General features: G+C 40.2%; 1 protein-coding gene across 1 annotated transcript; it reads left to right on the forward strand.

Annotated features, from left to right (window-relative positions):
• The first annotated feature begins 6,577 nt into the window (after window positions 1-6,577).
• Window positions 6,578-10,083, forward strand: LOC115077667. Its single transcript, XM_029579966.1, has 2 exons — window positions 6,578-6,913; window positions 8,719-10,083. Exon 2 carries the CDS (start codon window positions 8,750-8,752, stop codon window positions 9,416-9,418), a length of 669 nt encoding a protein of 222 aa, XP_029435826.1. The 5' UTR covers window positions 6,578-6,913; window positions 8,719-8,749; the 3' UTR covers window positions 9,419-10,083.
• Window positions 10,084-14,816: the final 4,733 nt, after the last annotated feature.

Raw genomic sequence — 14,816 nt, forward strand, 5'->3', positions numbered from 1 at the left:
TCTGATGACATCAAACAGACGGGTATTTAAATCCCGGCCGTGCAAACCTCTGTCAGAAAATATCTTAATATTTTGTGCTTTATTGATAATTACTTATATTTAGTGAAGTCAGTAATCAATTAGCCATAAAAAAGAAACATGTTAGCATTTAATACCCATAAGCCTTTACTTTTAAAAGCCATGACATCGGTCATGGCTGTGCTGAAAAAGCTCCAGCACATAGCTTTCACCTTTCCCCTACTTAAAACCTCAAGATTTCACCTTTGTCCCACTTTCAGACTTTGAGAGTACAGTTGTTTACCACTTTCTCTTATCTCAAGTAAGAAAGCACCTGCATTTTATGACATTGAGCATCCTAACGCAGGTGTCATGATTGACCACCCTAAAAACAGATGGCCAGCCAATTAAGCGTGAATCTTGTGACAGAAGGGAGTGAAAAAGATTTTCTCTTAGAACTACAAAAGAAATCCAATTAAAAATCAAAAATGGGCGAAGCTATAAACAGAATAAAATATAGATGTGTTGATGGAAGTGTAACAGCGACCCTGGATCAAAGGGTCTTAAGTGTATAAAACAGTGGCAGTTTGAGGGAGAGGGAGAGGTGCTACTTAGACTTTCTTCGCACGTGATTGAGAGAGACACAGAGCGGGGTGCTTCAGATAAATTGGTAAATATAATCTTTTATTCAAGTATATGAGAACCTTTAAATTGCTATTGTTTCTACATTGGCAGATGTATTAGAAATGTATTAATTTCTAAAAAGATGATGTTAATAGACATTTATCTGATATTAATAATTTCAATTACTTTTTTTTTTAATGGCTCTTACATTGATTGTAGGATATACTCTGGTAAAGTTAAGATTTGAACATAAAAGTGTTTTAGTCATTTAGAGATATTTATTCATGCCTTTCTTTATCTGAAATAAAATATTTTTACAATAAACTGACTGGTTTATTTATGCATGATGTGCTGCAAGAATTAAAGGTTAATAAAAAATTTCTGTGGTAGATTCGAACACACCCCTGAAAGTAAACTTTTTGTCTCAAGGCAGAAAGGGTAGGGAAATAGAAGTGGAAGTGGGATATTTTATCAAGGCAGGATTCCCTGGTTTTAAATTCTGCTAAGGGTAGAAGCCTCAATACTTCCATTCAAAATTTACCACATGGCGCCCAACGTGGTTTAAATCTCCTGTAGAATTAAATATTATTTTCCAGTCATGTAATTTTGCCTTTTGCAGCAGTTTTTTATAATTGGTTGCAATGGCTGACCCTTATAGAATTAGAGCTTCTCAAGAAGCAACGTTCCGTAAGTGGGTTGAAGCCAATCATATCAGGGAAAATCAGTCCTTTGTCCTGCATTTACAAGTGGCCAGTGACTCGTCACCGTGCTTTCATGTTGACATTTGTCGTTTAAAAGCTCTTACTGCACAGGGCAGACACCAGGGGCTAAATAGAAGAGCGGAAGAGGATTTTGTTCCTTTTGCTCTCCCTGATTGTCAGATGTCTTTTTCACTTGGTAAATGCTTATTTGTAGAGAATCCGGTAATTCCGGTTTCTGAAAAAAGAGGGGGCTTGGCATTCACTGAACTGCGTCCGCCTCTTGATGCTATTTTGTCCTTTGATGCCCCGCCTGTGGATCAAATTCCGGCAGGGAAAAAGAATGCGTTTTACAATGCCCTATTGCACTGCTTTCAAACGCTCAGAGATCATTACGGATAAACCTCGTTTTCTTTGGGGACGCCTGGAGAATTCGGGACCCGTAGTGAGATTGATCGAAAAGCAGATAGAGTAAGGCGGGCTTTGGGGACGCTTCCAGCTGATGTTAATCTGATACCTGAACATCTGGCCACTAGACTAGTCGCGCTTGAAGCTGTCACTGGTGCCTGTAATTCTCGTACCAGACATTATATTATTTCTACTCTGATGCCACAGAATTTGGTTCCTCCCCCCTCATTCTGCGATAGCTGGGGCAGTTATTACGGGTGGACTTATCGTTCGATATTTGGGAAACCGTTAATCACAAATCTCGGTGATGTGCTGCGTCATATTTTGCAAAAGTTTGGTATTTCAGCTGCATATTCTCTTGGCATGCTGGTTACTATGAGTAATTTTGATCAAGTATGGGAGATTTTAAAAGACGTCATGCCTGATACCTCTATTCGTATTGATCTTAGTAATCGTTTAAGTGCATTGGCCCCGGCAGATCGACATGAGCAGTTCCCATTCATTATCCAGCAAGTCTTCGAGGCGGCTGGTCGTCCATTAATCCCTTCTAAGCCTCTTAAACAGGCTCAGCCAGGGTCTGACAGACCCAGGGAAAGGGGCAGAGAGATCCAGCGCACTCAGCCTGAGAAAACTTCAAGACGGGTGAGTTTTCATTTCAGGGATCCTTCTTCCCAGGATAGAAATCAGAGGGTCTATAGGGGGTTTGGGAATTCTAGACAGGATTATACACCCCCCCCTCCACGAAATCCCTCTAATACTGGGTGGGTTCCCCGCTATCCTGTGAGGGATAATCGTGGGACCCCTCCTGCCCGCTTTCCAGCTCCTGAGAAACCTCCAGCGGTGTCCGGAGCTGTAACTAAGGCGGACCGCCCTCCCCCTTCTTCTCACAAAAAGCCTGTGAAGCGAGCCACTTTCCATGGCAATGCTGGCTCCGCGTCTAAACCCCCTGTGGATCCAGAATAAGGAGCAGGGTGATCTATTTGTGGGCATGATGGACTCAGGTACTACAATTAATATCCTGACTAGAGAATGGGATACAATTCAATATTTAAATGAAAATGTCACAATTACTATGTTTGCAGGGAAGCATTCTCAAGCTCCCTTAGCGACTGTAGAAATCTTTTCCCCTTACTTCAAAGGGTCCCGTACCATAAAAGTGGCATGTTTATTTGATGAGGAGGATCCTTTTGCAATTTATTTCACACAGGCTGCTGTGCCTGTTTTGCCTTCTATGATGTTGGAGGACCCCCTTTATGGCTTTGAGGCTGTAAAAGCTTCAATTTCTCCTCAGCTCAAATCCATCATTGGAGAGGCTGAGCTGCAGAATTTGTTTACTGAATGGCTTAAGTTAGGAGTCGTTCAGCTCTATCATACCCACACTGGTTTAGTGCAGACCCCTAAGCCGATAGAGATAGTTTTAAATAAGCCTTTCAGTCCTCAAAAACAGTATCCTGTCCATAAGAAATTCTACAATGATTTAAATATTATTATTTCTCAGAAACTTACTCAGGGTGTTTTAATTGAGGAATATTCTGAATTTAATTCACCCCTCCTTCCTGTGCCCAAACCAAATGGGAGTACTCGTATGGTCATTGACTATAGGGTACTTAACGCCTCTTCTGAGACAGTTGCGGCTCAGACTTTGAATCCTGCATCTACAATTGATAATTTGCCACGACCTAGGTGGAAAGCCACCTTGGATTTAGCTAATGGGTTTTGGAGTATTCCGATTAGCACTTCCCCTGTCACTGCATTCACATTCAGGGGTAAGCAGTATCAGTATACCAGGCTCCCTCAGGGTTTTAAAAATTCCCCTGTTTTATTTTCTGCTGCCGTTGAGGAACTCCTTCAACGACATAACATTGATAATGCTGTTCCTTATGTTGATGATATATATCTGGCTTCTGATAAGCTGGATGTGCTTTGGGATTCTGTAGTTCAACTAATACAGGTACTGGGTGAGGAAGGCTTTGTAGTTAATTTTGCCAAAGCCAGAATTGGTTTTGAGGAAGTTAAGTTTCTGGGATTTTTAATCGGGGTGGCAGGTGCTAGCCTTGCCCCCACCCTCCAAGAAAAGATTATATCCTTCCCGGTGCCTAAGACATCTCGCCAATTGCAAGTAATCATGGGGACACTTAATTTTGCACGTAAAACTGTGCCTAGTTTTGCCTCATTAGCAGCCCCCTTGTATGATTTGCTTAAAGGAGATGCCGTTGTGGCACGTGATTGGTCTACTGTTCATTCTGAATGTTTGAGAGCGCTGCAAGAGGCTGTCAAAGTTTCAGCCCCTTTGGCGCACCGTAAATCATCTAAAGATTTAGATGTCACGTTGCAGGTTTCTGATTCTCATTTCTTGGCTACAATCAGTAACCATGCTGAATCTCAGCCCATATGTTATATTACACATACTTTCTCTCAGCCTGAGAGGAAATTTAATGTTGTGGAGCGTACACTGACGGCTGTCAGATATTGCCTGTCTAAAGTCTCTGCTCTTTCTCAGGGTAAGATTATTCATTGTTATACTGGGATTCCTCAGTTACAGGCTGTCACTCGCCATTCCCTCCCAGAGAGTAGGGCTCTCTCCACACGCTGGGTGCAATGGCGTGCTGATCAATATAGAGACGATGTGCAATTCCATTATCAGAATGGTTTGGCTGATTCTGACATTATTTTAACTTGTGAGGATCTTTGCTTAACTACTGAGACGGATAGGCTCCTTCCTCCTATTTATCGGAAGGTTCAATTGGTAATTTTTACTGATGGTTCTGCCACACCCTCGGGTGACTATCTTACTGCATTTTTTGCTGGTGCGGCTAATGTTATTTTAACTCCTAATAAAAGGGGTCAGTGGAAAGTCTTTGCCACACATACATGGCGATTAGGTGATATGAGTTCACAGCAGGCGGAGCTGATTGCCTTTCAAAAGGCTTTGACACATATTGAGCAGACGCCCAATTTGGATCCTGAAAGATCCGTTATGGTTTGTTCTGATTCTACATATGTGGTGTCTGGGTTTAATTCACATATGAAAGTGTGGGAAAACAGTGACTTTTTAGATGTTACAGGCAAGCCTATTGCACACAGAGCTCACTGGAGATTAATTTTTTCTATTTCACAGAAACTTACTGTGCAGGTGCTTGTCTTGCATGTGCCTGCTCACCAGACCGTGGGCTGGTACTCTCGTTACAATTCTTTGGCAGATGAAGCAGCTAAATTGGCTGCCTCTCAGCAAGAGATAACTGTAAGGGCACGTCTTGCTAGGCATGGCTCCTTACATTTGAATGCGGCTACTTTGTGCCAGCATTCAGATGGGGTTTTGACTAGAAGTCAGGCAAAGAAAATGGTCAGTGACTGTTTGGATTGTCAGCGCACAAATCCCAAACGGACTGGACACCCTTATGTTGAAGGGACACTTCCACGGGGAATTAGACCAGGGCAGGTGGTCTATATGGATCATGTTGGTCCCCTTACTTCTTCCCGTGGTTACAGACATATTTTGGTTGTGCTTGATTCCTTTACTGGCTTTGTGTTTCTATTTGCACAGAAACGCATTACTGCTATTGTAACTGTTAACCGTCTGGCTATTGTATTTGGTATTTTGCCTTTTCAGTTTCTTTGCACCGACGGCGGTCCAGCCTTTAAAAATGCTGAGGTTGAGACCTTTTGTGCTGATCATAGCGTTACTCATCGATTCTCCTACCCACATCGTCCAGAATCTAATGGAATGGTTGAAAGGATTAATGGTGAGGTTAAGCGTAGTCTGCAAATTTTTGCTTTGCAATCTAACCCCAGTAATTGGTACCTTCATCTTCCGGAGATCCAAATCCGGATTAATAGTACCATAACTGCCAATCATGAAGCTCCCGCTATGTCTCTCTTTGGGTTCTCTATGCTTGAAAATATGGCCTCCTCAGAAGCTATGGTTACTTCTGACAAGGCCTCTCGGAGTCCAAATCCTTTTCAGATTGGTTCCGTAGTTTTGAGCAAAACGCATGTTCGTGGCTCTTTAGAACCATACTGGTCTAATCCCTTTATTGTTACAGAACTTCTAGGTGACTCGGGACTGTTGCTTTCTGACTCTGAGGATCCACAGAATAGGAAAGTTGTGTCCATTAGAGATGTCAAGTTGGTATCCGAGACATTGGGGTTTTCCGGTACCAGAGCCTCGGTTCAACCCCCAGCCTCTGCTGCATCCGCAGTTTCCGCTGATGCCAATGGGTCAGGAGGATCTACCGCTGCCCAGCGCTCCCACTGCTCCAGCAATTGATGTCATTCTCAGCAGTGACATGGCTGTGCCTACCCCGGAGCAGGAAGATCAGGTCGTTCTCAGTGTAGCTTGTCCCGCATCTGAGCGTCCTCCCTGTTTAACCCGCTTCCAGCAGAAGCTTCTGCTTGCATGCTGTATGGTTTGTTCCCCAATCAGTACCTTTTTGCATGCTGTGTTTCTTTTTTACAGACCTTATTGTAAGTATGTTATTGCTTGCTGGGTGCTTTTAATTATTGCATCTCCTATCTCACTTTTTTATCTCTTATCTAATACCCAGCTGCATTCCACCTTATCTCCCGCAGCTTCACAGGAGCTCCGTTATTCACACTCACATGTCAGTAAGCGCTCACCTTCTGAGCCTTTGTCTCTTCTGGCAGTGCCTTTGCCTTCTGGTGTTATTCTTGTTCCATACCATGGCTGGCTGGTGCAAGATCCTGTTTTATTGCATATTGATGTTCCTTTCAGGTTTTACACTCACCAGGTTTGGCAAGGCATCTCTCCGGAGTCCCTGCCTGCGGGTCTAGAGTCCAGACTTGTTGCTCTGTTTCTGCAGCTGGAGCGTTCCTCCCTGCAGCTTTCTTCCGTCACTTCGGAATCTCCTCTTGATGGCTTCCGTGCAGAGTTCTGTTCGATTAGATATCAGAACTTGTTCCTGGGTTTCAGAGCAGTGAGTGTCAATCTTACTGGGATCCTTGAAACTCCGTCCTGGAAACTGCAGCACTGCTCTCAACCACATATTGGTGCTTCTGAACAGTTCCAGCGGCTGTTTGCCCTTCGTCCTTGTTTTCATAATGGATCTTGTGCCTGCATCAATCCCCTTTCGAAGGTGCCTCTGGAGGACTCCTTGTCTGGCTCTAATTATGAATTTTCAGGTTTGATTAAAGGTCTCATTTTCTCCTGGATGGACATCTTTCCTGAGGTAACTCTTTCTTACGCTAATTATTCCACATGGGGGGGAGAGGATACAGGATTCCCCCTTCCAATGATTAAGGACTCTCTGTCTTATGTTTGTAGACTACCTTATGAAATTCTGTTTTTAAATAGTACACATTATCATGTCTTTTGTGATGAATTGCCTGTCTCTTTTACACATTGGCGTGGAATTTCTTTTTATAATTTATCTTTGTGGAATAATGCGGGTGGGAATAATCCATTCTTTTGTACCCGTTCCTCGTCCACCCAGAAGAATTGCTTTTGTTGCCCTAGTTGGCAATATCAGGTTAATCTTTGTAATAAAAGGTTTTCTAATAGGGTATGGGGACCCTTCTTTACTCAGGAGGCTAATTTTTTTCAAAATGCACCTGTGCTAGGCCGGTCTTTGACCGCTGCCTGTATCAGGGGTTTAGCTGAGGGGTTAAATGACACTGAGGTTACTTCTGTGTTAGATTTAATTGTACAGACAAAATGGCTGAATGACTCATTTCCCTTGCCCGCTTGGGTGATGAGAACAGCCAACAGAAAGCGCAGGAATGCTTTGAAACAGGAGGTTCAAAATACATTCCTTAATCTTAATGATAGAATTAAAACTGCTATAAAAGGTATTCAATCCAATGAATATCAGCTAAGAGCAGGTATTTTTCAATTAAGGGATTACTTAGCTCAAACCTTACAGTTAGGGATTGATGCCATATCCACAACTGATGAGAAAATACAGGTTCTAGCAAGAATAGAACAGCTTACTCACTTTATTGATGGTCTTACTTCCCCAAAACCCAAATGGGGAGACCTTCAATTGGGAAAAATATTAGAGGAAATAAACCTCACAGCTGAGCAAATTCAGTATGCCCATGTTGAGGCTTCACAAGTTATTTTGCAGGTCAGCAAACATGAAATGGGAAAAGAACCATGGGCAACCTTAGGTTCAACCCTAGTACAAGGGGTCAGACGTATCTTTCTCCCAATCACTACTCAGGTCTATAAACGTTGCTGGGAAATCCAGAACTTTGGTCAGTTCTGGAAAGCTCAAATGGAAGCAACACCTGGATTAAAACAATTAAAATCTTTGAACCAACCCACTTGTGTATTAATAATGCTGGTTATCACTGGATCATAGCACAAGGTTGTCACAAAGTTCCTGTAACTGTGTGTAATTCCCTGGTGCAGGTCTCTAATACTTGCCTCACACTAGAGGGAGAAGCTGATTGTCCTCTAGAACCGAATCCCGGTCCTCTAGTAGAAGTTTTTTTGAAATTACCCAATGGATCTTATATCCTTCGGTCAAACAAAGCACAGTGTGGGTTTCAACCGGGAATATTGTATTTAGTTACTGCACTATCTGTCATTAAGTGTGGACCGTGGGAATTTTATCCTACACTTAGTGCCCGGTTAACTGAAACAATAAAGTACATGGAATTTAAACCAGTACAATTCACTGAGTTAAAAATGTTATTGACTCATGTTTTAAATGTAAATGTATTATTAAGAAATTTGTCTTCACTTTGGTTAATGTCAGAGGATGAGTTTTTACAGCATCTGAGAATGATAGAACTAACAGCTAGTGAATGGGAGCTGATCCTAGACGAGCTACTGAAGCCAGAGGTATTTTCAAATGCCCTGGGTCGTGCTTTTTCTGGATTAGTGGGTGGAATAGCTAAAACAGCTGTTGGTGTAGTTAAAACCATAATGGAAGGGGCAGGTGGACTCCTTCATGACTTAGGGATCAATTTATTCCCATTAATCCTGGGAATCATAGTAATAATTGGTGTTCTTTTCTTCTGTCTTAAGAGAAATTAGAACGAAGAGCAGCGAACCAGAAATGGCAGGTGTAAACTCAAAGATACATATTCCAGCTAATCCTAGGAAGAATGCGATGATTGTCTGCCTGGGACCTGATCTCATAAATGAGTATGCTGATTATGGAAGCTGGATGTATTCAGAAAACAATCCTGATACATGTGCACCTTATTATCTGCATAAAAACTGTGATATTTTATTTAAGTTCCCACAATATTCCTATTGCTGGACTTGGCCAAGAAGACTGGCATCTGTTCGTGAAGCACTACGAAGAACCTTGAGTGCTCACATTTGTCAGTGTGCTCTCTGGGAACTTGTGCCCTGCTACTTCAATATCTACTCTTTGGCAGAATATCAATTAGGATATGGACATGGCCTATCAAATGCCAATCCTGTTGCTTCAGATGGAAATTCAAGAGCCTCCAGCCCGGGGTTAAGCTCGAATTGGTTTCCAGTACCTAGTCCACAGTCTTTTGTGACGGATGAAGAATTGGATCCAATGCACCTTGCTCCGGCTAATTCTCTAACAGATGAAGGACAAGACTTTGTGCTTTGGCTGAATGCAGCTCTCTCCTCTGAGGATGATCAATCAGTCATTCTCCAACATCAGCAACCAAATCCTACTCAAGATTCTGCTCCGACTAGACCAGCAGTGGAAGGCGAGCAAACAGATTCCAATATCTATAATTAGTCAGACTGACTTCACAGATATCTGAAACGTCTGATCCGGCTGATCTACTGAGAACTGTGAATAACTGTCTATTATTGACTGGACTGGTATGTGTCTTATTCAAAATGCACCTTGCCATTTCAGGATCGTTGCTCGTCAATTGGTAAGTATAATAGGCATTTAATGCCCACAGATCCCTACACATGATGGAATCAGTGATGTCACATCACAGATTTCTGACCCATAGAGATTATTTTAATTATGAACCCTCATCTTACTTGACTGGATGAGCAGCTTCAAATTTAAAATTTACATTCCCTGGGTATGAATGTTCTCTATTTCCCATAAGGAAATATTGTGAAATTCTTTATATCTGGTTATTATTAGAAACAAACTCAGATTTGTCAATTCATATCTCTTTATAATCAATTTGGTAATGTAACCAATTTTTATTTCACTTGTATCTATGCAATGTTGAGCACTGACACAACTTATTATATGTAGTTTATTGTGTGATTATTTTCCCCCAGGCTTATTAGTGCCTTACTGATTTATATGTATCTAGCTATGTCTAGTATTTGTTTTACTGACTCCATGGGGGGGTGTCAGAAAATATCTTAATATTTTGTGCTTTATTGATAATTACTTATATTTAGTGAAGTCAGTAATCAATTAGCCATAAAAAAGAAACATGTTAGCATTTAATACCCATAAGCCTTTACTTTTAAAAGCCATGACATCGGTCATGGCTGTGCTGAAAAAGCTCCAGCACATAGCTTTCACCTTTCCCCTACTTAAAACCTCAAGATTTCACCTTTGTCCCACTTTCAGACTTTGAGAGTACAGTTGTTTACCACTTTCTCTTATCTCAAGTAAGAAAGCACCTGCATTTTATGACATTGAGCATCCTAACGCAGGTGTCATGATTGACCACCCTAAAAACAGATGGCCAGCCAATTAAGCGTGAATCTTGTGACAGAAGGGAGTGAAAAAGATTTTCTCTTAGAACTACAAAAGAAATCCAATTAAAATCAAAAATGGGCGAAGCTATAAACAGAATAAAATATAGATGTGTTGATGGAAGTGTAACAGCGACCCTGGATCAAAGGGTCTTAAGTGTATAAAACAGTGGCAGTTTGAGGGAGAGGGAGAGGTGCTACTTAGACTTTCTTCGCACGTGATTGAGAGAGACACAGAGCGGGGTGCTTCAGATAAATTGGTAAATATAATCTTTTATTCAAGTATATGAGAACCTTTAAATTGCTATTGTTTCTACATTGGCAGATGTATTAGAAATGTATTAATTTCTAAAAGATGATGTTAATAGACATTTATCTGATATTAATAATTTCAATTACTTTTTTTTTTAATGGCTCTTACATTGATTGTAGGATATACTCTGGTAAAGTTAAGATTTGAACATAAAAGTGTTTTAGTCATTTAGAGATATTTATTCATGCCTTTCTTTATCTGAAATAAAATATTTTTACAATAAACTGACTGGTTTATTTATGCATGATGTGCTGCAAGAATTAAAGGTTAATAAAAAATTTCTGTGGTAGATTCGAACACACCCCTGAAAGTAAACTTTTTGTCTCAAGGCAGAAAGGGTAGGGAAATAGAAGTGGAAGTGGGATATTTTATCAAGGCAGGATTCCCTGGTTTTAAATTCTGCTAAGGGTAGAAGCCTCAATACTTCCATTCAAAATTTACCACACCTCTAGTACCTCAGAAACGTGTCAACTCTGTCAAGAGTGTGAGTTGTTGATCCTAGGGCTTCAGCCTTGTCCTTGTCTTCAGCTTAATCCAGGCTTGTTCTTGTCTTCAGCTTCAGCCTGCCTGCCCTCATATTGATTCTTGGAACTCACCTTAGCCTATGACGTGACCATCCTTGCTTGCTGCCTGCTTTGACCATAGCCTGACATTGGAGTCTCTCTTCAGCATATATCTCAGACACTGTCATAAGAACATAAGAAATTGCCATGCTGGGTCAGACCATGGGTCCATCAAGCCCAGCATCCTGTTTCCAACAGAGGCCAAAGCAGGTCACAAGAACCTGGCAAGTACCCAAACACCAAGAAAGTCCCATGCTACTGATGCAATTAATAGCAGTGGCTATTCCCTAAGTAAACTTGATTAATAGCAGTTCATGGACTTCTCCTCCAAGAACTTATCCAAACCTTTTTTGAACCCAGCTACACTAATTGCACTAACCACATCTTCTGGCAACAAATTCCAGAGCTTAATTGTGCGTTATGTGAAAAAGAATTTTCTCCGATTAGTCTTAAATGTGCTACTTGCTCACTTCATGGAATGCCCCCTAGTCCTTCTATTATCCGAAAGTGTAAATAATCGCTTCACATCTACTCATTCAAGACCTCATGATCTTAAAGACCTCTATCATATTCCCCCTCAGCCGTCTCTTCTCCAAGCTGAACAGCCCTAACGTCTTCAGCCTTTCCTCATAGGGGAGCTGTTCCATCCCCATTATCATTTTGGTTGCCCTTCTCTGTACCTTCTCCATCGCAATTATATCTTTTTTTAGATGTGGCGACCAGAATTGTAACCAGTATTCAAGGTGCGGTCTCACCATGGAGAAAGACTAGGGGGCACTCCATGAAGTTAGCATGTGGCACATTTAAAACGAATCGGAGAAAGTTCTTTTTTACTCAACGCACAATTAAACTCTGAAATTTGCTGCCAGAGGATGTGGTTAGTGCAGTTAGTATAGCTATGTTTAAAAAAGGATTGGATAAGTACTTGGAGGAGAAGTCCATTACCTGCTATTAATTAAGTTGGCTTAGAAATTAGCCACTGCTATTACTAGCAACGGTAACATGGAATAGACTTAGTTTTTGGGTGCTTGCCAGGTTCTTATGGCCTGGATTGGCCACTGTTGGAAACAGGATGCTGGGCTTGATGGACCCTTGGTCTGACCCAGTATGGCATATTCTTATGTTCTTATGTTTCCACTTTATTAACCATTCCCTTCCTAATAATTCCCAACATTCTGTTTTCTTTTTTGACTGCTGCAACACACTGAGCTGACAATTTCAAAGTATTATCCACTATGATGCCTAGATCTTTTTCCTGGGTGGTAGCTCCTAATATGGAACCTAACATCATGTAACTACAGCAAGGATTATTTTTCCCTATATGCAACACCTTCATTTGTCCACATTAAATTTCATTTGCCATTTGGATGCCCAATCTTCCAGTCTTATAAGGTCCTCCTGTAATATATCACAATCCGCTTGTATTTAACTCTGAATAATTTTGTATCATCCGCAAATTTGATAACCTCACTCGTCATATTCCTTTCCAGTTCATTTATAAATATATTGAAAAGCATTGGTCCAAGTACAGATCCCTGAGGCACTCCACTGTTTACCCTTTTCCACTGAGAAAATTGACCATTTAATCCTACTCTCTGTTTCCTGTCTATTAAACAGTTTGTAATCCACGAAAGGACATCGCCTCCTATCCCATTACTTTTTAGTTTTCTTAGAAGCCTCTCATGAGGCACTGTGTCAAGCCTTCTGAAAATCCAAATACATTACATCTACCGGTTCACCTTTATCCACATGTTTATTAACCCCTTCAAAAAAATGAAGCAGATTTCTTAGACAAGACTTCCCTTAGGTAAAGCCATGCTGTCTTTGTTCCATTAAACCATGTCTTTCTATATGCTCTGTGATTTTGATCTTTAGAATAGTTTCCACTATTTTTCTCGGCACTGAAGTCAGGCTCACTGGTCTATAGTTTCCCGGATTGCCCCTGGAGCCCTTGAGTATTGGTGTTACATTGGCCACCCTCCAGTCTACAGGTACAATGGATAATTTTAATGATAGGTTACAAATTTTAACTAATAGATCTGAAATTTCATTTTTTATTTTTATTTTTTTTAATTTTTAATTTTCAGAATTTTAACAAGTTATAACAAGTATACATTCTTGCTAGGGTAATACCATACACTTTTTAGGCAATATGGTAAAAGTAAAGAAAAATATCAATTCAATTATTAAGTCCATGTACTAAAATAAAGGAAATAAAGGTATTATTTATTTATTTATTTATTATTCATTTTTATATACCGTCATTCAGTTCAGCCATCATAACGGTTTACAAAGTCAAACAAAAACAGATAAATTATACATAGTTATAAAAAAGTAACAATGGGGGGGGAGGGGAATGGAAGGAAGGGGAAGATGGTGGGGTGAAAAAGGGAGGAAAAGGCAAAAAAGGGAAGTAACAGTAATAGTATTAATTTATCATAAAGGAGGGATTCTATCATTACTTCTTATAAGTTCCGAATTGTAATGAATATGGTTGATGCTAGTTGTAGATACTTTTTCTTTCGTGCCTGGGTTTGGTTGGTTGAGTAATGTAAAGGAGAACAAGCATTCAAAGTAGATCAAACAAGAAATACTATAATAATCGTTTTAGTCAGATTGCCAAGTATTTATACATAACCATCTTATATACGGACCACAAGTGTGCTATCTTGGGTATGAGATTCCAAAAAACCATTCAACTGGTCTATCTCAAAGAAGACATAATTAGCATCCTTATATGTTATGGTACATTTACATGGATATCATAGCATAAATTTCGCTCCCAATTTCAACACCTCTGATCTTAACGTAAGAAAATTTTTTCTCTTAATTTGTGTACATCTAGTCAGATCTGGGTAAACCCAGATCTTATGGCCATAAAATAATGAATGCCTTTTACGGAAAAACATCCTCAGAATATTATTACGTTCTGATATAAATGCAAACGTCACTAATACTGGCCTCCTCTGAGAAATTTCTGTCTCATTTGAAAGTTCTAGTATTTGGGAAATATCCAGCTGATTGGGCTGCCCTCTCTCTCCTTGATCTCTTGTAGTAACTTGTGGAAAGTAATAGATCTTAGTAATTACTGGAAGTGCTGACTCTGGAATATCTAATACCTTCTGTAAATAAGATTTAAATAATTTCATCGGAGAGATCAGATTAATCACTGGAAAATGTAACACTCTTAGATTACACATTCTAGAAGCATTCTCTAAACTTTCTAATCTTCTATTTATTATCATTTCTGATTTTACCAAGTTCTGGGATATTTTTTCAGTTTGAATAACTCTTTTATCTATATCTTCTAATTTTTTATTATATGTAGATATTAAATTTGTATTTATCATAACTTGATTTTTAATGTCCATAGCAGACTGTGTTAACTTAGCCAATGAGGACTCAATAGCTTTCCGTGCTCCACATATGCCTTCCAAAGTTATAGATGACATGTTCAGTTGTAATACTTCCAGTTTCAAAGCCTTTGGATTCTCTTTCACCCAGCTTTCACTTGTGCTTATACCCCCATCTTGTTCTGATGTTCCGGGGGTAACTAATTCCCTCTCATCGTGAGGATTTTGTTC

This window comes from Rhinatrema bivittatum, chromosome 1 (assembly GCF_901001135.1).
Source record: "Rhinatrema bivittatum chromosome 1, aRhiBiv1.1, whole genome shotgun sequence".
Classification (NCBI taxonomy): Eukaryota; Metazoa; Chordata; class Amphibia; order Gymnophiona; family Rhinatrematidae; genus Rhinatrema; species Rhinatrema bivittatum.